Here is a 24,832-nt window from a genome sequence, read left to right on the forward strand (position 1 = left end):
TTATTCTTTCTTTTTCTAAGCCCATTGCACATGAAAAACTCTTCAAAGTCAACTTTGCATGTCAGGTTTTTTTGGGCTAAGAAGGGAGCAGGGGAGGTTTTTGTTACCTCTATGTAACCAGGTTTGTCCCAGACATGCAGTCAACATTAAGCACACACATGTGAGTAACATAACAGTGATTCTACAAAACATTCACACCCCATTTAGACAGCCCAGACTCATTATATTCCACCACTGATTTAAAAACTTTCAGCATAACTAAGTTTAAGATCCATCTGTAGATCTTAAACCTTAAAACTTTCCTTACCAACTCTGAAGTTTTGGTTTTCATCCCTAATGATTAGAAAGATAAGAAAGTGGCTTTTGTTTTGTCTTTGTAAATAAAAACTGGGCATCTGCTTAAAGGAGGTTAATTCACCTTTGAATATAAAACACATTGGTGAGCCAGAACACACTATTCGTAACGTATGTCAGAGCACTGTGATACACGCTATGAGGCTGATGGAGACGATGAGCACAGGCTTTCATTTTCTGTTTGACATGGAAAGACATGCAAGAAATTCTAGAAATTCCTTCTGCTTTTTTTACATACCGGTTATGCACCTGAAAAGACAAGTGGTCGCAAATAACATGAATACAAATAAAGAAACCAACAATTAGTGTGAACATTTTTCTCCGACATCGCTTATCTTACTGTTCTACCGATACATCTGCGTAGGCTGATATCTAGTTTAAAATATCGGCTGATTGATATATCGGTCAAGCACTAATTTAGAACACATTGCAGATTGTAAAAGGATATTGCATGCTAAACATGGATTAGATTAATTCTCTATGTTACATATACTCTAATGTCACTTGACTTTTACTGTGTGTGCTGAAAAATACTTTGTCAGTGAACTGGAGCCTTCTTTTTTTTCCCGCTCGAGCTGAAGTCTTCCAGAGTGATGTGCAGGGCTGATGCAAGATAAATACATGAATCGTAGCTTTGACGATGGCTTCCACTGTACTGAGTAACACAACAATATATCCACTGTGTTTACCCTTATACCCTCTTTTTTTTCTCCCACCCCAACCTCCATCAGCTTGTCTTCTACCATGCTGACCTGCAAGACACCTCCACACCACTCCGCTGTTCCCTCCAAGCAGCCCGTGAAGCTGACGGTGGATTCGGTGGAGCATCAGGCCAATGTGCTGTTCACCTACAACCAAGACCCAATCATCAACAGCATCCAGCCCTCACGCTCCTTCGTCAGGTTAGACTCACATTCCCTCAGAGTGAGGTTTGGTTCCCAGAAACGGTTACGATATCACTCTTTGTCATTGTCAGCTTGCATTCTTGACTTAAAAGGAGGAACACGAGGGGAAACGTGGGGGTGAATTTGATTGAGAATCATTGTGGATGAGCAGAGACAGAATAATGCTTTAGTTTTACAGCAGGAGGAAATGAGTGGGAGGTGACGAGTGGGTAAACTGCTAACGCTAACAGCAGGTCCTTCCCAGTGGGGATCTACTGTGTCTCTGTCTGGTGCTGACGCTTACATCCGTTTATGTCATCCCCCCCTCCTCCTCGCTGTAGTGGAGGCTGCACAGTGGCGGCTCATGGCTTCTTCCTCCAGTCCGGCCTCCAGCCCCAGATGGTTCTCACCACCAGTCAGGATGCTGAGGTGTTTCATGTGGTGAGTACGAGAGGGGATTCACATCCCATAATGAGAAAAAAAAGGGTTATAAAGTTTGCAATCTGGGTTAAGTTAACCAAAACAAGCCCCATGGACAGTGTAGATCCTCTCTGATAAATATTTAACTCGCCCGCCTCCCCAGAAACGTTCCTGCTCCCGAGGAAACACCAGAAACTTCTCACTTGAATCAGTGTAAGAACTTTTGAACGGAATTCATTTTAATGATATAACCACTCCTTTCTAACACCTGTTCAAACATCAATCATAAAGACAACCACTGCTCTAATCTCTGAGGTTATTAAGGTTAAATGGAAACAAGGGCTGTACTTGACTCCTACTTGGATTCGGCCATAGAATATAAAGCTAGTCAATGATTCAAACCAAACTCCTGTGTCAGCCAACATGTGCCTCAAGTTTTACCGATAAAATCAGAATTTTACGGAAGCGCAGGTTATCTGGCGGACAACCAAGCTTTCCAAGTCAACTAATTTCTGTGTTTCAAAACATGCCTAGCTGTTTTTAATGATATCATTTCCTTGGAGAAGGATTTTAAAGTGAGTGAGTGGTAGTTCAGCTCACAGCCTGAACTACTTTATCCAGGTTTCCACCGGGTTTGTGTCTTTTGTAGAGCATACGACCTCTGTTGATAACTCACCTACCAGTAAAAGCCTCATAAACGATAGACACGAACATTTCGAGACATATTTTGTAAAGTGAGTAAAGTTTATGACCTTAAAACAAAAGTGCAAACATCCAATGTAAACAATCCACGTGCCTATATCGGCTGTATCTAACTCCGTATGTCCCTACTCATACATGTAATAAGGTAACAATGGATCGTTTTGATCGCTACGTCATTAATAACATCCCTCGTGCACACGCGGCTCACGTGCTGTTTTGAAATTGCGAGAGAAAATATTTAACTTTTGTGACTTAATTACACAGACTGCTGATGAAGACGGTCAATGCAGCAGACAGAGAGAGGGACAGAAAGAGGGGGGCAGCAGCTGTGCAGAGAGCAGAGGGGCAGGTGTGTTGGGGGGACTGAATTAAAACGTAATAAGGTGAAGAAGAGAGTACAATTAAAGTGTGGTAGTAAGAGATAACCACCTGACAGCAATAGTTTTGATACCCGGGTGGTACAACAAAACCCTCCACCCCTGCTGCTGAAATAAATCCGAGAGGAAACACTGCACCGACCAAAAAAAGCTGACCCAAGTCTTCTAGACTGACAATTCAAATGGTCGACTTTTAGTGTGTGGAGCCTGAAGGCTTAACAGGTGTTGAAAATGTGACCCCACACATGACGATCGATTTAACAGTTTTGATCGATAGTGTGTGTGAAGAGCAATGACCAACACAGCACACCACACACAGATCTAACCAGAGTCCGACTCTCACAACTGGGAATCTCACAAAATCTCTCGCTGTCAAACGAGACTTTAGAGTTAACAAACATGGCGGAGGACAGACAGGAAGAATAGGAGATGATAGTTTTGGGACTTTTTAATGAAAATTCACGAAGATAAACTCTGGATGAAGTCGGGGAGACTTTGTTAGAGTTTGATGTGCTTCCTTCTTCAGTCAGCTCACTTCTGAATTGGCTATCGCTTCCTTAAACGTTACAATCCACAGAGTGCGTGCCTGGCTGTCATCGAGGTTCCCCCGGCTCATAAACATTAAACCTGTTCAATATTTACGATTTGAAATCGGTGCGGCCACGGCGTTCTTCCGAGCAGAACGAGGAAAGTACAAGCACTCTTAACATCCCTCACACCACAGGAACATCTGGCAAGATCCATCAAAATCAGGGTTTTGCTTACTCTTGCTGGAAGGGGGGAATCGTGCCCAAATTCCTCTTGATTATCGTGTAGCGTGTACCCTGCTGTAGTGGAAATCGAAGTTGATAGTGCCATAGAAACGTTTCACTTCCTGGTTAAGTTCCTTACGGTTCTTCTATCTGCTTCTTATATCCTGGTTCCAGTTGTTTTTTTTGTTTGTTTTCTCAAACACCAGACTGTCACATGCATGGTTTTGTCATTATACAGACTAACGCCCCCATCTGGGGGAAAGAGGACAATGGAAAAGAGCTTAAGTATCAGACAAACAGGAGAAGAAAGGAAATGAAAACTCCAGCGTCTGATCTTTAGGATCCAGCTGTCACCTCTGACTCAAACACAGTAGCAGGCCTGGGTCTTTAGGATGCTCTGGCTCTCCTCACCTCCGTCAGACGTTATTCTACTTATTGCAGGAAAATGATACACACACACACGAGCATGCTTTAAGCTCGTCATCGCTGCAGTAGACTGGCTGGCCTTTTACTGCAACGGCCCACCATGAGGGTGGTTTAAATTATCCCACCCTGACACTCACACGCTTTCACCGGGCTGTCTGCAGGCCCTTAAAACGTCTGCAAAATGGATGTAGCTTAATTATGACGCTCTTTGAAAGGAGTTTCTAAAATGTCATCCAGGCCGTAAGTCAAAGGCAACAGTGCTTGGTTTATATTAGGAAGACATTTTAAGGCTTCATCAGTGCTACTGACTGATCGCAGACAAACACCTTCAGGACCTTATGCTGCATAATATCATCTAGTGCAGGAACTTACTGCAAAATGAGATGTTCCAGATGGCCAATTTTCAACCTCAGTCCTATCATGCTATTATGGGGAGCTAACGCCATTAAGGTAGGAAAAAAATGCAGTTTCGTCTGTGCCTTTAGAGGACGCTATCCGCTTCTCCAATGGGCCTGGGGAGCTTGCCAAACTACACTTCCTCAATCTAGGACGCCCGCCTCTGATGTCATGTCTCGTTCAAAATCGTCAGGTTTGAAATGTAGATGACCTGAAGAGTTTTTAGACAATCCACAGGTGTATTCTCATCGTCTCTCTGATTTTGTACCGCTCTGAGCCATTGCCTGCAGCGACACGGTAGTATTTCACTCCAGCGTCTCTCGCTGGGCCGTTCCTTTCAGAGGGAGGGGCGCAATGCACGCTGGGTGTTGTAGGAATGTAGAATGGGTGAAACCACGAGCTGTTTGTACAACTTTCTCCACAGCTATGGCGCCGATTTTGCTTCTATCGATTACAGAGAACACCAGCTTTGTCAGTGGCTTTTTCCAGGGGTGGACTGCTCCTTTAATGCTGTATTTTTCTTGGTACTAGTGCAGAAATCTTCTACATTGTCTTTTGTTTCAAAATACTCACCGTCTTTTTGAGAAAAATGTTCACTTTTATTGAGAAAAGGTTGAAATATCTTTAAAGTAAGGACAAAAAAATACTATAAAATACATTTTGCATTGCCTCCTTCTGCCTCTGATTTTTGGATCATCTTTAACAACATGATATAAAAGATAAATCGTGGACCACTACTTCCTAACAAAGACACAACATTCAGGGGAAAAAACAATATTCTTTTGGCGACTGTTGTGCAGTAACACTTTACTTTTTATATTGCAGCCAGAGAGCGTCAGCGCTGTCTAAGGTAATAATAACTGACCACAGAAACTCCCCACCATGCTCCCCTCTGTGTGAACCTGCCGACCTGCTGATCCACTCCTATAGTGCGCAGTCTCACAGCTTCGGTTTCATTACAGTTGCTGCTAAAATGATACCACATCCTTTGAAAGAAAGGAGAGAAATGGAGCGGCTTTTTTTATCGGTTACACTGCACACAATGCACCGTGCAAAGACGTAATTTAACCTCCAGAGAAAATAAAACAACAGGCAGGAGTTGTTTTCTGAAACACAAAATACAAACGGTTAAAAGATTAGGAGCAGTTTCGTAAGAGAACATATTCTTTCACAGTGATAGTGACATATTTCTTCGTGAGTCATAACAAACAAACAGCCCTTCTTTCGCGGCGAAGGTGTGTTTTACTCCGTGTGCGTGTGTGATGTTTGCTTTTGGGAGGCGGTTTGAGGACAAGTAGTGCTTTGTAGTGATGTTATCTGTCATCTCGAGGCACACGCTGCTGCAGGTCCAGTCAGGAGATGATAATTCTTTCAGTAAACACACACTCACACACACATCCTCGCACACACACTGATCCTGATCACGTACTCTCTTGGAATAAGACACCCGTCTCCATCATAACCTCTATCCCTTTATCTGTTATCTGTCTTTCTCCCCTCTGTTTGTCTCTCACACACACATGCACACCAGGAGACGCACACACTCCCTGCAGTGTCTCGTCTTTCAGTTTCCCTCTCCCTGGTCATTGACCTGTGTTCAGGTCAGTCGTTGATGGGTCTCTGGGGAGATGAGTGTTAGTTACACACATACAGCGTGAACAGACGCAGCACGAGGGCTTTGAAATCAAGCTTGTGATCCAAAAACTGCAGGTTTGATCTCTAGTGCACCTTGTAAGTAACGTATCTGGACGTGCATGTACCGCTGTCAACTCCCTTGGCAGTTGCAATCAAGGAAACTTTGAGCAATTAGCATCCAACTGCTGCAGTGCAAATGCTCTCAGCGTCAACAGTAGATCATTGACGTTGCTGCACACGGACGTCTCCAGGTGTGAATGTGTGCATCTGCATGAGATGAAGCAGTATGTTAAAGGGCCAGTTCGCCGATTTTCAACCTCAGTCCTATCATGCTATTATGGGGAGCTAATGCCATTATAGTAGAAAAAAATGTGATTTCGCTCTGTGCCTTTGGAGGACGCTATCCGCTTCTCCAATGGGCCCTGGAAAACCACCAGACTACGTGAAACGCGTGATCCGGCGGAGGCCAGGGAGCTCACTAAACTACACTTCCTCAATCAAATTTCTCCTTTAAGCCTGTAACGTTAGCTTGTTAGCCTCAGTGCTCGGCAGTTAGCTAAAACGTTTCTATTCCATATGCTGAATCCAGAGCACGATTTCTTCAGCTGTGTGTAACGCAGAAGTCGTGTCCTGATACACAAAATAATAAGACACTTCTTAGTTTGTTGTCAGTTTAGCTCCTGGTTAGGTCTGTTTCTACAGTAACGAAGGACAAAGCCGAAGCAATGTCGCCTTGGTTACCTGCAGTTTAGCATACTTGGCTCACCGATTTCAAACACTAGTTAACAGACTGGAACTGTGTTTAAGGAGACACCTGCCAGCCAATCAGAAACAAGCATTTTCTGTGGCCAAACATCTTTTACCAGATACTTTTTTTATGAAAAGGCTTTAAAAGATTACAAATCTAAATGCTTATTGCCGAACAATAGAGAGGCAAAAATAGTTTTAACTGGCTGTTTAGTCTGATGTGTGCGTGACAGTTACAGCTAAGTTGACAGGGTGTAATTTCACCTGTAATTTTAGAGGTGTAGTGTGTTAATATTTTATTTATGTGTCACCTGTGTGTTACGGCACAGTGAGTTTACACAAGGGCTGTCAGGGTTCAGTTCACTTTCAAGTCAGAAACAGATGCTGTGACTGCATTAGAAAGCATGCAGACTGGGAGTGCTTTGAAAACCTTTGTTGGAAACCTCCCTGCTCTGTTGAGATCTGAAGGCAGCAGGTTGATGTGTTAAAGCGAACCCTTGCCCTGATCGTTTATTGTTCATTTTAAACTGGAATAACAGACCAGAGATGAATTACAAAAACAAATTTCTTGCTTCCTACAGAGAGAGAGAGAGCGAGCATGAAGCGAGCAGCCTGTATAAAATAAGCCTAATGATTTAGGATGGGATCATGCCCCGTAGGGCCCCAGCTGTCGCCTGTTAAATTCCTTCCAGTAAACGGGATGAGTTAGGGCTGAGCCTGGGAAGGGACAGTATAAGTGTCTTATTGTCTTAACCCTTCAAAATAGAGGCACGGATCTTTCACAAACGGACTTCCCAGAGGTTTCTATCGCCAGCGGAACAGCTCTCTTGGTAATGTGAGCCAGCCTGTCATGCCTCCAGAGCTGCGTTCATAACCCCAAGTGTCAGCCGTGCGATCGGTTAAGAAGCCACAGCAGCAAAAGTGACGTTCAGTTCAGTCGGTGAAATCTGCCCTAAAGAATCCATAAGATCTTCTCACCAAAGCAGATTAGGGAGAGGAAGAAACCAAGACTTTCTTTAAAGCCAGCAGCAGAGGTTCAGGGGTCTCAGCTGGAGCCGGAGCATGAAAAAGAAAAAAAAAAACACCCACTGTTGACTTGATATCTGCCTCAGATCTCGAGTAAAGCCTGGTCTCAGCCAATCTCAGCTTTCCCACAACATGAAAGACTTTTTTTTTTTTTACGATCCGTCGTGGAAAAGCTGGCATGGTCACAAAGCCAAAGGGGGCTGCACATACACAAAAACACAACAAAAAAAAGTGATCTGCACATTTTCACACATCACTCACAAAGCGGAGGGAGCGGAGTTCTGGCTTCGCCCCGGCTGCACCATCACAGATAGTTTTGGTTTAACTCGAGGCGTCAGCGTAGCCGGACACCTGTCGCCTGCTTTCACAAATGATCTTCATTCGTTTCAGACTCTTCTTCCTGGTGGGTTCAATCCCTCCAGCTGACACCTGAACGCCCCGTGAATCCCCTTTCCTTTCCCAAACCCCGTACAGCTGTGGGGTATCTGAGAGCGGGAAGTTAATGAAGGTGAATGAGTAACGTTTTCCCCTCTGTCAGCAGTCTGGGTGCTTCAAAGACTGTGGTTGTGCAGGGCTGGTCAAAGAAAACAGGTTACTGAACACATCAAACCTGCAGTGCTTTTAAGTATGACTGGGTTTGGAAATTACTTCAATTGCTATACTGGTTAAGATGTTTCAAAGGGTCTTTAACCCTTTAAAAGCTGTGGAATAAATACCGTATTTCAGCAATTATATGCAACCCAAATTGTAGATGTTTAGAGCGTGATAGGTACTCCGCCTAAGCAAAATAATGTGCACTGCAACATTGCTAGTTTTATGGAGGGATACTCCATAAATAAATGCTGCTAAACAAGGTGTTACCTCTGTGTTTCATGCTGTCAATCACACTGGATAAGTGAAGTGTTGGATGGACTTTAAAGCAGGAGACTTGGTTTCAAGTTCTGTGTGATTGACAGTTAACACAGAGTCGTTATTCAAACCCACACCATGATGTGTTTACTAAACCTAACCAACTAGTTTTTCATGCCTAAACCATCCATCCGTCCATCCATCATCTATACCGCTTATCCTGTTCAGGGTCGCAGGGGCGGCTGGATCCTAACCCTGCTGTCATTGGGCGAGAGGCGGGGGCCATCCTGGACTGATAATTCATGGGCAATCCACCAATGAACAAGCATGTCTTTGGACTGTGGGAGGAAGCCAGAATACCAGCGGAGAACCCAAACATGCACAGGGAGAACATGCAAACTCCACACAGAAAGGTCCCCTGCGTCCAAACTGGGAACCTTCTAGCTGTGAGGCTGCAGCGCTAACCACTGCACCACCGTGCAGCCTTGCCTTAACCAACCAAAGAGTTTTACAGTAACATGTGGCAGAAGGAAAGAAAACGGACTTAATACAGCTGCTAAACATTGAAATTGAAAGCGATGCTAAGCAGATGCCACCTTGCGCGTGAGCAGGAGACGTCAATATAGGCAGTGACAGTGGCGGTACTCGATCACCGGGATGAGAAAAGTAGCAATAGTGAAGTCAAAAAACAAACAGAAGAAGCATGGATAATGAAACATGACGTGCACCTACAAAAAAGGTCGAATGCAAAAGAGGAAAGAGTGAAACTTACACCAAAATGAGCAGCACTGAGACGTTAAATCCAAGGAAGTAATAACAGCATGGTAGGAACCAGTAGGAAAAACCTCGCTGGCATAAATCACTCTAGATTTGACAAGCTCTTTTGTACGTGGGAGCTCCGTTATGACTTGGTATTTTCGCAGGCTGTTACACTAATGATACTTCAGGGACGGCGGCAGTTTGGGGATCGCTGGTTCTCTCATCACCCCACAGTAAACCTCTCGGCCCGCTCGCTGCCCTGCTCCTCCAGCGATTGTATTTACAGCTGCTCCCAAACTACAAGCCCTTCACCTCCTGTATCTCAAATGCGAGGAGACATCCACTGAACAATGAGACTGACTGAGATTTCCACTCATTCACAGGATATTTTTCCTTTCGCCACACTCCCGGGAGTAGGGGGGGGGGTTTACCCTATAGTCCCTTTCTCCTGCTCCTTATTGGTTGGCAGGAAGACAGAGGTTAATTGGATCGCTTTTGTTAGGTGACCTAGCGCTATCCTAACACACGGGGACATATTCTATAGTCATGAATGTGTGTTTTAAATGTGTTTTTGTCCTTACGCGTGTGTTCAAGCCTTTGCGGAAGCACGAGACATTGAGTATGTGTTCGTATATGTCCATCTGGGCTGCTACAGCTCACTTGGGAGTCCGACAGGGAAGTGTATGAGGAAGTTTCAGCAACAATTTGACAGAGCTGCTACTGCTACGGCAGTCACAATGACTCTCCAGGGAGTCGGATAACGTTCAATGTGTTGGAAGTCAGATTTCAAGCAGTTTGTTGAGCTGTTGGAAGCATAACAAACTTTATAATCCATCGTGCAGTAGTAGGTCTAGCTGTAGGGTCATTGTTTGTTGTTTGCCATCACGTCGTGGTCCACATAGGCTGACATCGATTCTGCTTCATTTCACAAAATGGAAATATCAGTACAGATTGGATCCAACCTACGGTGGCCCTGAAGATCAAAACACAACATTTAAGAAACAACATTTATCTTACATCATGCTTAAATGCAGAATCTGAAGGCACATGACGAGATTTTGGTCCTGAAAGTGTTGACCAATCACCTCTTAGCGGGCTGTGGTTGCATGAAGGGAAAACCGTCCGTGTGGAGAGCAAAAGGGGCGGAACGCAATCCACCATAATGCCATCCTGGCTCCCACTGCCTGTCAAAGAGTGGTTGACGACGGTTTAGCTTTTAATTAATCTCTGCATGCATGTGCAGCTAACAATCCATTGTTAGAGAATGCATCTCAACTCCAGCTCCATTTGTGCTTCTCAGTTTGCTTGTTGGACTGTTAACAATGCAACGCAGGGAAAAGGAAGTCCAGGCAGGAAGTCGATTATCGCTGGCTACACCAGAAGCCCCAAAAAAGTTGGCCGTAGCTTCCAGAGATTAACAAGATTGTAGAAACACTTATTGGCGATTGGACAGAACCTCCAGAAGTCCATTTATTCCTGCAGAAGTCGAAACTGCAGTCTTATGACCACTTTTCCAGGATCTTAGTTTTTTGTGCGCAGCGCCACCTAGTGATTGGACGACTGCTAAACACTACTTGGACAGGAAGTAGCATTTGGATGTCATAATTTTTTTGGACAGGAAGTAGACTTCGGGTGGAATTCTGTCTCGCTTGCTCTTGCAGTCATCCATCGCTAGGTGGCACTGTCCTGAAAAGCTATGGTCCTGAGACTGAAGCCAATGACTACAGGTACATGACGGAGAGCGTCTTTGTTTCTGTCCAATCATAAACAAGGAGTATGTCCCAGGTTTTCCAGGTGCCTTGTCAAATATATTTGTTTAAGTACGTGTTGTGTTTTGACCATCAGGGTTACCGTATGAACCCAGTGAACCCAAAGTGTTTCATCAGAAGTACGTTAGAGAACATCTGAAACCCATCCACATCATCAGGACTGTGTGTCAGTCATTCTTTGTAAGTGAGTCAATTAAATGAACACAACAGCTCTGTAAGCACCCACTCACTAAACAGCAGTGTGAATTTGTTGTGCTCAAAGGTCACAAGAGGCACATTGATCTTTTTCTACCTCCTGTCCTCATGGGATATCGACTCAAGGACACATGTACCTTTGTAGCCCAAAAGATAAACACACACTACAGAGCAAATATCAACATTGATCTCTCAGCGCGATGCCAAACGAGTCTGGTTTGTTCTGAGTGCACCTGTGGGGAGCAAGATCATGCCATGACACTCTTCAACGGCTTTATATTGATATTTGCTTTTCATAATGAAACAACCACAATCTCTATAATGATAAAAACACAGCCTCCTTTTACTACCACCTCGGCTCAACCACATTTATATGGAACATAAAATTCTGGAGCATATCTGAGGATATGCACAAATAATGAGAGGTGGCTACCGTGCTGCAGCAGATTGACAGACGGAGAAGGGGTTGAAAGATCATTTTATAACCACTAATTTTCCACATCCCTGTTAGCCTGCCTATTAAATTCTAGTTTATGGGAACGTTGCCCCAGATCCTGATCGCTGTAACGCCAACATTAGGAAGCTGCTCCCTTAAAAACACCCCACCAAATTCTCTCCCACTCTCTGTTTGTAAAACTTTGGACAGCTCAGCAGCTTGACTGTGTACAACATTGTGTAAGCGTGTGTTTTACAACACTTTGTTTTTGTTGAATTTAAGCCTTTATTGATACTTTATGTCGCAATCATGTACCATGTATCTTCATGAAACTCGTTTTGGCAGATTTTAAACACTTAAACTGGATTAAACCAACAAAGATTAATTTAATCCAAGATTAGTTCTGATCAGAGTTTAGCAAAATTTTGGTTTAGAATTAAATGTAGAGCTAGATCCTATTTTAAAGACCCCCTCCTTGTAAACGTCTCCATGTGCTACCAGACATATCAGGGACAAGCAGTCATCTCCATGGCTGGGCCTGTCTGCTTTTAAACTGCAGTGTACCAAGGACAGGCTGAACAACAAGTTTTCAGATTGGCAGGTTTGAGACGTCACAAACCTAAGGAGCCAATCCCGTTAAAGGACGGGGTGACGCTATGCATATCATCATGTGCAACCTATGGCAACATCTTGAGCGATGCACGAGCCAGCTGTAACCGTCATCGTAATTTTTGCAAACTCACTGCTGACTACTACGGTAACGTTACTGCTACTAATGACTACATTTCAAGCTAGCTAAGTTTCAACAAGTTGCCACTAAACGATGGCAGAGACGTGGTTTGTTTTATCGACGGAGGGAGCGGCTGGAAATGTGCATAGTGGGCGGAGCCTATGCAGATTCAGGAATTTTTAATGAGGGAGGAGGAGGAGATTTATTATTTTAATCAGAGCATTTTATGTGTCTTAAAACATGACTGGGGCTGCTCTTCCTTTGTGTTAAGCTTAAGCTCTCATTGTGATGCAACGTGATTTAGGTCTAAACCAATATTTCATAAGGTTTAATCCTTGGTCCCACCTGGCCTAATTTCTTTGTACTTACATCTCAAATCTTGATTAATAGCAGCTTCTTCTGCCCAACCCTCCAGTTGAGCTCTACTGTATATAGATCAATCTGTTAACACCGCAAGAAAACAACATATAGATTAAGTTAAACGCTTTATATGGTGACGAGCCAGTAGATTAAATTAAGTTGCGGCAATATTTGCTATATATATTTGCCGGTAGACAATCTTACCTGCTGGTATCCCACTTGTATCTGAGAGCTTATGCTTTGTTAGAGTGGCAGGAACTCTTAACTATTGTGCACAAGTTAATTTCCCTCATGAGAGTTTGTGGCCCTGTGCCGACTAAACAGTGCGTGCTGTAATAACTGCACAACTACAAAAAATGTTAACACAAAATCAAATGAGCCACAAGAACATTAAATCCAGCTCTCAAAGACATGTTCCCCTTGAGCAGCCAATTCAACCCCTAATGCAGTCTAAAACACTGGCATCGACCTCAGCGCCCCTTTGCCCGTTTGATACCCACGTTCTGATGAAACTCTGCCACGCCTCGATAAAAAAGGACTCGGGCTAATTTCTAAGATTCCTGTCTCTCGCCGGGAGGTCTAAGCACTAAAGCTGTGAGGCCTACGTGGGCTGAATACAGCATGGGGATTGACTCTGTTGTGCCCTCAGGCCATGCGTGTAAACGCTGCAGCAGCTGAAAACAGGCGGTGTCTCATATAATGTGTATGAGTATAAAAGAAGGTGCCAAACAGAGGATTACTGCATGGTTGTAGTACATACAGTACATTGTGACAGAGTTAAGACCTGGAGAGAGCTGTTTACACAATGGGTCGTAAAGCTGAGAGGTTCAGGTCTCTTTATGCACATATGTGTTTGATGACATATTTGTTTGATTTTACTTTAAGGGACCAAAAAACGATGAAAGATGTTGAAGAGTTTTGGTTGTTGTGTCTCAAAGGAAATGTTTTAGATGTACAACAGAGATGATATAAATTAGAATCAGCTTTAATTTAGATAAAGGGTTGATGTTGATGGTTAAATCCATGAGCGTTTTAGTGTGCACAGAGCTTTGACAAGGTTAGTTTTAATCATTTGAATGCTTCTTCACAATCTGGATACATACCAAGAAGTTGTACCCAAATACACCTGAAGATCGATTCCAGTTGGACTGCGATGCTGCGTTTGTGCAGTTAGGATTCAATGCATGCCCTCAAAGAAGGAAAATTAGTGTGCAAGTATCGTGACATTGCCCGTGGTACTCAAGTTTAATCATCAAGACAGCAGAAAAGATACAAAGTAACACAAGAAGTAAAACAAGATGATTGCTTGCCTTTTTGTTGATTTTGGTTGCACAAAGTAAGCTCATATAGCCCTCCAAACTTGCGTTAACATTTTGTCTTATTAAAGGTGGAAAACACTTGATCAAGGCAAGTCTTCCTGAACAATAATAAACAAGTGAAAGCATGTCAGGAGTGCAGTTCTAATTTCTTTAAACCTGCGTTTTTGAAGCTAAATCTTCGTTACAGTTCTTCTAACCCTCTGTTTTCTATGTGTATTTCTGAATGCAGAGCTGTGTGTACGGTGAGAACCGAACGTCCATCCAGTGCACCACCCCCTCGCTGAGAAAGCCATCTCTGAAGCCGCCCGTGGTCACCCAGGTGGCGTTCGTCCTGGACGGCTACTTAACAGAACAGTGGGACCTGATTTACGTGGAGGACCCCCTCTTCCAGGACCCCAAGCTCACGTCTAAGGACAACAAGAGCATCGTGGAGCTCAAGGTGAGACCACAGTTAACATACTCAGTCTTCAGCTCGATTGAAATGCTCATTTTGCCGTATTCTAGTGGCGGCCATCTTGCTCTAACGTCCCACTCAGGGCCAGAAGCTCAAAGGCTGTTGTTAACATTATACCTCTGTGTATGAGGTTGCTATACATATAAACGCTGGATGATAGATGATCAAACAAATCATATATAATGTTATATGTATTATAACATATATTATATATGAGTATGTTATATTATATATATTATATATACAGCTAATGTTAGCATTCAGCTATGGCTTAGCTAACATTACCAGCTGACAGTGTTACACGATTAAATATTAAAGGCCTAAATCTGTAGCTATCAGTATGTTAGCTAAGATTTTAATGTCTGCCTGAATGCTAACATTAGCTGTCATCTAAAGAAAGCTATTAGGTAACAATAACTGGTTTCTGTTAGCTATCAAATGCTAATGCTAGCATTAAGTCTAACACTAACTTCCTAGACAACGTTACTCACAAAATATAGGTACTTAAACGTTCCTATTTTATCTGTATGCACGATCAAATGGTAATGTTAGCTAAGACATCACTGAACGCAAACGTTAGCTGTTGTCTAAAGAAAGCTAATGGGTTAACCTCATAGCCTCAGTTGTTTCTGTTAGCTATCAGATGCTAATGTAAACATTAAGTTTGACATTAACTTCCTAGGTATGATGACCAATAGCTGGGTATTTACAACTTTCCTATTTGATATGTGGTTACACTTTCAAATGGTAATGATAGCTAAGACAGAACTGAATGCTAACGTTAGCTGTTTTCGAACAGTAGCCAATGGCTTAACAAATGTGATTTTTTAACTTGACATATGGCCTAATGTGCGTGGGAATTTTACACCATCTGTTGTCTTTTAGTTTCTGATCAATCGAGAAGTGAAATGATAACTGTCTGTCAGATTTCCTAGGTTTGAAATAGTTGCAAAAAGGTACATAACACTATAAAATGAATACTTGGTGGTCATAACAGTTGTTTGTTAAAAGACAGGAGACTTTGAGTTGTTCACTTGTCTTTCAATAATATTTAAATAAATATCACAGAACAACAAAGGTTAGAGGTCAGCGATGTGGGCCAGCTACAGAACTGAATCCTCTGGTAAACACTCCAAAGATCTCCAGCACCTGCAAAAACAGGTGCAGAAAATGTAATTGTCCAGTTTAAGGTTATTAAGTCAGAAAATCTCTTTTTATGGCCTGTAGCTAATTTCAAAAGCTAAAGAAGTGCTTCAAAGAGCAGCAGCAGCAGGAACATGTAAAATCAGGAACCTAAATACATGACACACTGCCAGCCCTGAACCGCACTGCTTACCCTGTAAAATACACAACTCTGCGATCAGCCGTGTTCAGAGTTTCTCTTGTGGTGTTTGGTTATGAAAATAAAGTCAGAATCTGTCAGAAACATTTGCTATGTAAACAGTTACTCGGTCTATTTCAAATCAGAGATTTGGTTTACAGAGTTTTACTGAACGACCAGGTTGATGTTCTTCCTGAACTCTGCCTCCCAGCTCACACATTCACACGTACGTATCCGCCCATGGTCCAGGTCAAATTGGGAAGGAAACAATACAGAAAGAATAACAGGAAGTGGAGTCTGTTTCCCATCGTTTACACCCCCTATCCCTCCTCAGTTTCTATACCTCTCTATGTATTCTTTCTCTTGACTTGCATTGTTCTGGCTGCCGAGGTCAAAGCTCTTGACATATTAATGCTGCTTTTCAAACAAGCCACCACATCCCCCAGAGCCTGTTTTAGGAACACAATGAAATGCATATTTCTCCTCGTTTCTTTCTTTCATATTTTGTTGACTGCAGCTCGATGGTTTGTGGCAGCTGGCAGTTTTTTTTTCCTTCTCCTCTCTCTTTTTCCCAGACGTGACCTTGGCCCCAGTGCTAAATCCACCACCAACCCAACCGACATCCCCCTTCATCCCAGACAAACCCTCAGTTTTTACCCATGGGGGGATGGTATTAGGCATTGCACCGAAACAGGCCTTATTTAACGCCATCTGATAACCCTGCCCTGTGATGGCTTCAGGAAAAGGGCAAATGCTGGCCTCATTTAGCAGCATCTGTTAACTCTAACCCCCTGCCAATAACAGACAAATACCGGAAAATTTAGCTCTGACTGACACACTCGGCACCACTATGGCGGCACATGAAGACATGGCTGTTGATTTTGGCTTGTGGCCATGCTCTTATCGCTGCCCATCACTTCACAGGAGACAGAGAAGCATGTCACATCCAATTATCATCGTAAAAGTTTATTTGAGCGACGGCTTTTTAGTAACGTTAATTACTCTTCTCAGCTGTGTGTACAGTACTGTCACGCTTACAGTGCAGGAAGACGCCGAACGAGGGGTTGCATGTATGGGATGTTCTTGTTACAAAATGTTGTCTTTGTGTGTGTGTCCTGATTGCAAGTGAGTGGGTGAATAAATGGTTTGCGTAGCTGTGTTTGTAGACTGGCAGAGTGAGTGAAGCGTGTGAGAGGGAAAGAGAGAGGGCAGGAACAGGTGCGAGCCTCCACTCTGTGTCAAATTGGAAAATCCCAAGCTGTCACGCAAGGAATGCCATCATTCTCTTTATTGCCTTTCTGCTGCACTTGAACAAGTGTGTTTATGAATGAGACAAGAAAGCAATGGAAAAAGAAAAAGCCTGAGAGTTGAGAAAAAGGACAAATTAGGCTGCGTTGATCTTTTTCACGGCTTCCCGTCATACTGAACACACTCACTAACTCTGTTACGCACACTCACGTTGGTAATTGCTTTGTGTGCTTCCAGTTAGATCTCAGAGGGGGTGTTTGTTGTCATCCCGCTAGAGGTCACGGCACGAGAGTAAACCGCTCTGTCTTACTCATCAGAAAACTGAGTTCATGCTCATTCCTTTCAGTTATTATGAGTCATGGTGAACTCTGCCAACATGCAACTCATTCCTCCATAACCTGTTGCATCTCATTTACCTCACTTTTTAACCCTCTTTTTCCAACAATGTTTGAAGGCTTGTGTTTCAAAATTTCCAATATATTTTGAGCAAGCTATGAGTTTGATACTTAAATATGGCTATGAAGTTTGTGTCATATTGTTAGCCATGCAGCCGTTGCTCTTATTGGCCTTTTAAAAGTCGTATTAATACTTTGAAAGCTGCAAAATAAAAAGAGTTTGAATGTTTCGGACTACGATACAGAGACCTGTGAAGTGCAAAGAAAAGACTTATGTGGCCCTACCAAGCTATGGGGCCAGGGACACACCGTGGGCAACAGTCAGCATCTTCCACTTTGAACTTTCTGCAGCTTGATTGTGTATTGGGCCTCAAACAAAAGGCCTCGTGTTGGAATTGGGCACCTTGACTTTTACCATGATGCTCTTCTCTCTTGTTTTGATGTTTATTGATAAGATAATCCTTTATTGATTCCCAGGGGGGGAATTCGGGAAAACAGATTTTTAGGTCTCCCCTGCCTCGTTGGGCTTCTCTGTACAAAAGAGGAAAAGAAGGAGTGCAAAGCAGACAGTGGAGGAGGTTCACTGCGCATACCTGCCTAGTTATTGTATTGCCTATTGTCCAGTTTTTATAGTTTGATGACAACTTATTTTAACAAAAAACACTTTTTCCATCTTCGTTGCTGTTAGGTCAACAGCCCGGGTTAACAACCCTCCTGGATTATACATCTATTAGCATACTAATGACCTACAGAGGCTTATATTTCTAGCTCCGTCCACCAGTCAGGTTAGAACTGATCTCAGATCCTATCGGCTGTAGTCTGATGACGATATGGCCTCTGGGGACAACGGGGAACATGCCGGGTGTGTCCGGTTTAGCCAGCAGTTAGCAATAAATTACTTCCAGTCAAGACTTTCTTTTCCACGTTCTGCATTGTTTACAAAAAAAGAAACAATTTTTCTTCTAATTTACTTTAATTAATAAGTCTTAAGTTTGCTGAACTTTCAACATCATTATGCAGATTTGTAAGAAGCATTCGAGAAAGTCAGGAAATCTGCTTTGCTCTCCTCACGGACTGTTTTTCCTGCATACGCCGCAGCCTGCTGATACGTGATTGGTCACTACTACTCGGACTGCAAGCGTACTACAGACAAAAACCAGAACACTTGCTGTCCCTAACATACACGATTCTACATTTCTGTGTAGAATCTGTAAGTAGAGATTAAGTTAGAACTGAAGAAGCCTTTCCGATGAGAGGTGAAACGTCTTCAAGAACCTTAACAAAGCCCAGTTGCGTTTTGGATTAAGCTTCAAATTTTTCCATCTACTTTCTGGACACACTGACCTTTGACCTTTAGTAATACTCCCTTTTAATATTCCAGGGGTTTCCCTCAAATCTGTTGATCTCATATGCCTCTCTCTCTTTTTCCGTTTTCCTCTGCCTCTCAATCCGCCCTCTCACCCTCTTTTCCCTCTCCCTCGCCTGCAGAGTGACCGGATGGACAGGGAGGCGATGAAGTGTCAGGTTCTGACTGTTTCCAACCACAGCTGTGCAAGTCTCACTTTGGTCGACAACACTCTGGAGTGCACCGTTCCCAGCGAGCTGCAGGCCGCCACCGCCAAGGAGCTGCAGGTGGAGGTGAGACCAACCTGCACACAGACACATTCTGCTTTTAGTTTGGATTTTTTTTGCCATTTTAATTGCCTGATACGCTGATTATTGAGGTCTTTAGGCTGTTTTCTCTGACACAAACACAATAAATAATTCAGACATACAGACTAAAAGCCCATATATAGAGATGAATACAGTAAACAGGTGCACATCCACACCACCTCCCAACAGCTTGTGAAACAGTTGGTAAACAAAGAAACTTTCTTTAATTGAGACAACCTTTTGTTTGTAGAGACACCCAGCTCACCACCAATACACACCCACACCCAACCAACCACACACACAAGCACACACACACACTAACACATAACCTCCTCTCTCCACTCAATAGGTGTCTTGTTCCAGCTCCCCTGCATGTTGACAGCAGTGTGTGTTTGAAGTGGTGTTTGGAAGGCAGTGCAGGGTGTGCGTGCATGCTTGTGTGTCAGGGTGTTAAACTGTTTGATGATCATTTAATTAATTTCACTTGCATGTCATTAGCTCATTATCCTTTTGAAGTGATTAACCCAGGAGTGTGTGAACAGTCTGCTTTTCTAGTAGTAGAGTACTGTTCACTATAAACGTGTATGATTACCATCTTATTTTCTCCACAAAACTTCTTGAGACGATAATAAAAAGGAAAAACAGTGTTCATTTTGCTTTATCACTTTAAAGAAATCCCTGAAATAATCTCTGTGAACAAGCAGAATTACTTCAAGTCCTTTTTTCACACATGCACATGCCCAAACATTACAGGGATGAAGTCAGTGGCCTTGTAATTCTTATGCTCCCTCTAAATCCGCTTTCCCACTGGTCAAAAAACCAGGCTTTTTTGCTTAGTGGGAAAAGTTACAGACCCGGGTCAAATTACTTTGCAGTAGACCCGGGTTATTATCGCCTCGGCTCCAACTGGCATCTATGGGAACACAAAACCTGGGTCGACACGCTAATCTCCACCCGCTTTATGACACGATGTTATGACACGCACAGCTACAAATTCCGCCTGTCTCCCGCCAAGCAGCACTCGAACATCGTTCCAAATTTGTCGCCGCCGAGATGTTTGATAAACAGACTGATTGAGTAATAAATACAATAAAGACCTAACCAGCGTAACCCTGTTTCCGGCTTGTTTGGGACATCAGACAGTGACGCAGCAGAAAAGAGACCGACAGGAGTATACTTCACTGGCAATGGGAAGAGAGACAATCTGCATTTATTAGCGGGTCTTCCCGGGTCTGAAAAACCTGCGTCAAATACGGATATACCGCTTATCCTGTTCAGGGTCACAGGGGGGCTGGAGCCTATCTCAGCTATCATTGGGCAAGAGGCGGGGTACACCATGGACAGGTCGCCAGTCAATCACAGGGCTGACACACAGAGACAGACAATCTTTCATGCTCACACTTATTGTCAATTTAGAGTCACCAATGAACCTAACGTGCATGTCTTTGGACTGTGGGAGGAAGCCGGAGTACCCGCAGGTAACCCACGCATGCACGAGGAGAACATGCAAAGAAAGGCCCACTACTTCCAAACTGGGATCTGAACCAGGAGCTGTCTAGCTTTGAGGCGACAGCGCTAACCACTGCACCACCGTGCAGCCTTAAAAAGAAATCATGCAAGTGAAAAAAAGAGTTTAAAACACATTGAGTGCAGATAAAATCAAAAAGTGTAATAAATGTACAGACATGAGCACAAATATTCGTGTGTGCCAAGACTGATCATGTCTGAAAGAGAGATTCTGTATCAAACATCAAGTGGATATGATACAGCAAAGATCTATAAAGCCACTTTAATATGAAAATTCCCCACAGTTCGTGTTATCATGCTCACAGGAGGAATTTCAGCAATAAAAGGTATCATATCCCAGCACCTGCTCCTGAGGAGGAGGAGGCGGCTGACTCGCCGCTCTGCAACAACATAACACCCAGTGATGATAGATGGATGGAGTACGTGCCAGACCCAGTTAATCAACATTATCAGCAGTATATTTGATTTAATTTGACTTGGTGACAATTGATAACGTTTCACCACTTAGAGTTTCTTCAATTTGTTCCCAGGTCGGTGATTAATGAAACAGAAAAGATCAGTTTTCCGGAGGCAGTAACGGGGCCGTTCTCTGCCGTCGGCCATATTGAGCTCTTCATTCTGCTCTGGGTGGAAATTCATGGAAAGCACCACATTCCTCCAGCGTTCCACATCATTTACAGGAAACTTCAATAACTTTCCCGTCCTAATGCAGTCCCTTATAAAAAATAAAAAAAAAGCAGCTCAGGGAGAGTTTATTACGCAGTGTGTTGAGTGAGAGGGCTCAGCATCCAGCTGTCTCGTCACTTGAGTTTAAGTCAAGCATCCTTCATGTCATGAGAAGGGGACGCACGGTGTAGAAATGTCAGAAGAATACCCCCTCCCCCAAACACACAGATACACACAGTTCTTTATTAATGATTATAGCATATCAAGTGTATCAGACATTGATTATGTAAATTATTATTTCTCGTTTCTTTTAAGTCGTGCGCTAAAATGCGACTCATATTTTGTGTTCTTGGTACAAAGAGCTTCCAAACATCCCGCAGGTTACAAGATTTTTGTCTAACCTTTACAATATGAGATGCTGATCTCCAGACGTCCTCCTGTCATCCTTAAAAATAAAATCCAGTCGTTGCCTGCGAGTGAAGCGGCAGCGTGCTCCAGACCAGAGATGTTATCCCTGCTGACTTGTGAACTGGCCTTCAGAGTAAAAGCCTTTATCTCAGGGGACGGTCAGACAATATCCCTTAGCGACACAAACCTACACACACACACATTCATACAACCCCTAGTCATGCACGCACACACACAAATACACACGCTATCCCATCTGCAGTATAAACCTCATTTCCACTAAACCTAATAATGGCAAAAGCAATATCACTGATGTAATCTGCCTCCAGACTGTGGCAACAGACCGTCTGTGTGTGTGTGTGTGTGTGTGTGTGTGTGTGTGTGTGTGTGTGTGTGTGTGTGTGTGTGTGTGTGTGTGTGTGTGTGTGTGTGTGTGTGTGTGTGTGTGTGTGTGTGTGTGTGTGTGTGTGTGCATGTGTGAGTTGTTGCATACCATATGTCTGAATGCCAGTTTCATGCCTCTTAAATGCTTGCGTGTGCATGCATGACATAGTTTATGTGTCATGCATACAATGCTGACATACAGTGCAGTCTGTAAGAGTTCAGAGAGTGACACACTTCTGTAATTATAGGAAAATGTGAAGCAATAAAGAGCAGGTTAAAAAACAGCTCCAGTCAAGTTTTAAGTCGTAAAATGCTCTGCTTGAAATAATAAATTGTGTCTGATATGTTTTGTCTACAAATTATGTTTAATTACCTTGTAAAAATCCTCCCAAAGTTGCTCCGCCTTCTCCCTCGTTAAAAATTCCCCAATCTGCATAGGCCCCGCCCACTATGTACTACGTTTGTCCTTAAGTAAAACTGCAGCCGAAAACAACACATGTCTCTGCCATCGTTTAGTGGCAGAGATGAAGGTAGTTCAATAGTTATAAGTCATATTAAACTTCACTTCACTTCTTTCAGTGGCGCCAGGCCGACTCCATCAAGCACCTGGGCAAGGTGACGCTGGCTCAGGAGCAGGACTACACGGGCCTCATCGTGGGCTGCGTGTGCGTCAGCCTGCTGCTGCTGATGCTGGCATCGCTGCTCATGTGGAGAAGGAACAAACACATCGATGGTAAGAGTAGGGATGTCAGGTTTTGGACGGGTCATTGGGTCAAAGGTCAATTCACTTCTGCGACATCCTAAACTCACTTTTTAATCTTCAACAGTGACCGGCTCCAACTGATTTCACGGTCCTTTTGTAATGTTATCTGCTCTGAAATATCAAGTCGATCAGATTACACAAGTCAGATCGAGTTCATTTAAGTGTTTTCAGCAGCTAGGTTTGAGAGGAATATTTGTAAGCGGAGTGAATTTTACTTTGCAGCCAGCAGATTGTAACAATCTACCAAAAAGAATGAAACATGTGGAAGAGTATAAGGGCCGAGCATCAGGAAAAGCATAGTACGATTGTATCTATTATTAAATAAAATAAATAAGAGACCACTCCAAAGGTTCCTTAAATCAGCATCTCTCTCTTTACGTCATGGCCAGCTCAATCCAGATCTAAACCCAATTTAAACCTCCTGAATGTGATGAAGAGGAAGATGGATGGTCTCAAGCCATCGAACAAAGCCGAGCTGCTCCAAGAGCGGCCTAACATCATCCAACAGCACTGTGACAGACTGGTGGAGAGCATGCAGAGATGCATGAACGCTGTAATTAAAAACCAGGTTATTCCACCTAATATTGATCTGTTAACTCTTCCTGAGTTAAAACATGAGTGTTCCGTTGTTTAAACATGAACTTGTTTTCTTTGCTTTATTCGAGCTCAGAAAAACTATTTTTTTGCTATTATGTTATTGTGTTGTATTGTTATTTTCTGCAACTAGAAGACCTTTTTTATTTTTATTTTAATGGGAAGTATGGAGAAGTGTCGTAAACAATAAAACATTTTTTCATTTAACAGAAACACAAACCTATACGTAGAAGAACCAGAGAAAAACATTTTTTTGCAGTGGTCTCTTATTTTTCTCCGGAGCTGTAAATACACTTAAAAAATAAAGTCATAATGTCAAGTATAGTTCTCAAAATGCTATTACAACTTTATTCCCCACTTAATTCTCAAATTGCAAAAAATAAATGAATATTCCTCCCCTTATGTATTTTCTGGAAGTTTGACTTTTCCAACAAGGATTGGAAACAAACATTCAAGTATCGTCTGCAAACAGCTTTACTTAAAGATGAACCTGACCTTTTCCCTCCTGCCATTATTTTTCCTTATGCCTGCCCCTGACACTTCTTTTGTAAATATGAGAGTGAATCATCATGAAAACTGTGTCACAAATCAGAGAAAATAAAGATATGATGAAATAATGATGCAGAGTTCGAGAGAGGCCGGACGAGACGGACGTACCGGTACTTCATTTTCTATACAGTTCAGTGTAAAAGTGAATTGACCATGGCCCTGGTGTGCTGTATTGTGTGTAAGCCTTGTAGTGTGTGTTTGTGAGTGTGTAGCGGACTTGCTTTTTTCCCTAACCTGTGTGCATGTGTTGATGCTGGGTTTTGTTTTGCCTGGTGGGTTTAAGTGTGTGTGGGGCGCATCGGTGAACCGCTTTGCCTTTCTTAGTACGGTAATTCTCTCATCTCTCCCCCTCTTCTTTTATGTCTCTGTCTCTGTCCTTTCCTCTCTATCCCATGATCCCATCTTTCCCTCTCACCTTTCCCTTCTAAATGCTTCTTACCCCTTGTCCTTTCCTCTTCACCCTCCCTTTCCTATCTCTGCTTCTAGATCTGTCTGAGGTGTGGTATGATGGCCGGGGTCACATCCAGCATCTGGACAGGCTGGCTAACGCGAGGAGCGTCAGCCCCACTAACGAAATGGTCTCCCACGAGTCAGTCGACTATAGAACCAACCTGCTGGAGGGTACGTCAACCAGATAAGCCTGTCCCTCTTTCCCCCTACCTGACATCTTCTTTACACCACCTCCCTCCCATCTACCTGTTTCCCTCCCTGTGGGGCTACACGCTACGCTAGCA

General features: G+C 43.2%; 1 protein-coding gene across 1 annotated transcript in view; it reads left to right on the forward strand.

Annotated features, from left to right (window-relative positions):
* Window positions 1–24,832, forward strand: part of met (MET proto-oncogene, receptor tyrosine kinase) — an 82,035-nt gene that overhangs the window by 41,111 nt on the left and 16,092 nt on the right. The window contains exons 9-14 of the mRNA XM_069686029.1: window positions 1,086–1,256; window positions 1,580–1,679; window positions 14,366–14,575; window positions 19,043–19,192; window positions 22,772–22,925; window positions 24,585–24,719. Of these exons, the coding sequence (XP_069542130.1) occupies window positions 1,086–1,256; window positions 1,580–1,679; window positions 14,366–14,575; window positions 19,043–19,192; window positions 22,772–22,925; window positions 24,585–24,719 (920 nt within the window). The remainder of the gene's footprint in view (window positions 1–1,085; window positions 1,257–1,579; window positions 1,680–14,365; window positions 14,576–19,042; window positions 19,193–22,771; window positions 22,926–24,584; window positions 24,720–24,832) is intronic.

The sequence above is a fragment of the Semicossyphus pulcher genome, unplaced genomic scaffold (genome assembly GCF_022749685.1).
Source record: "Semicossyphus pulcher isolate SPU_LCO1_2020_fin unplaced genomic scaffold, fSemPul1.0.p SCAF_8, whole genome shotgun sequence".
Taxonomy (NCBI): domain Eukaryota; kingdom Metazoa; phylum Chordata; class Actinopteri; order Labriformes; family Labridae; genus Semicossyphus; species Semicossyphus pulcher.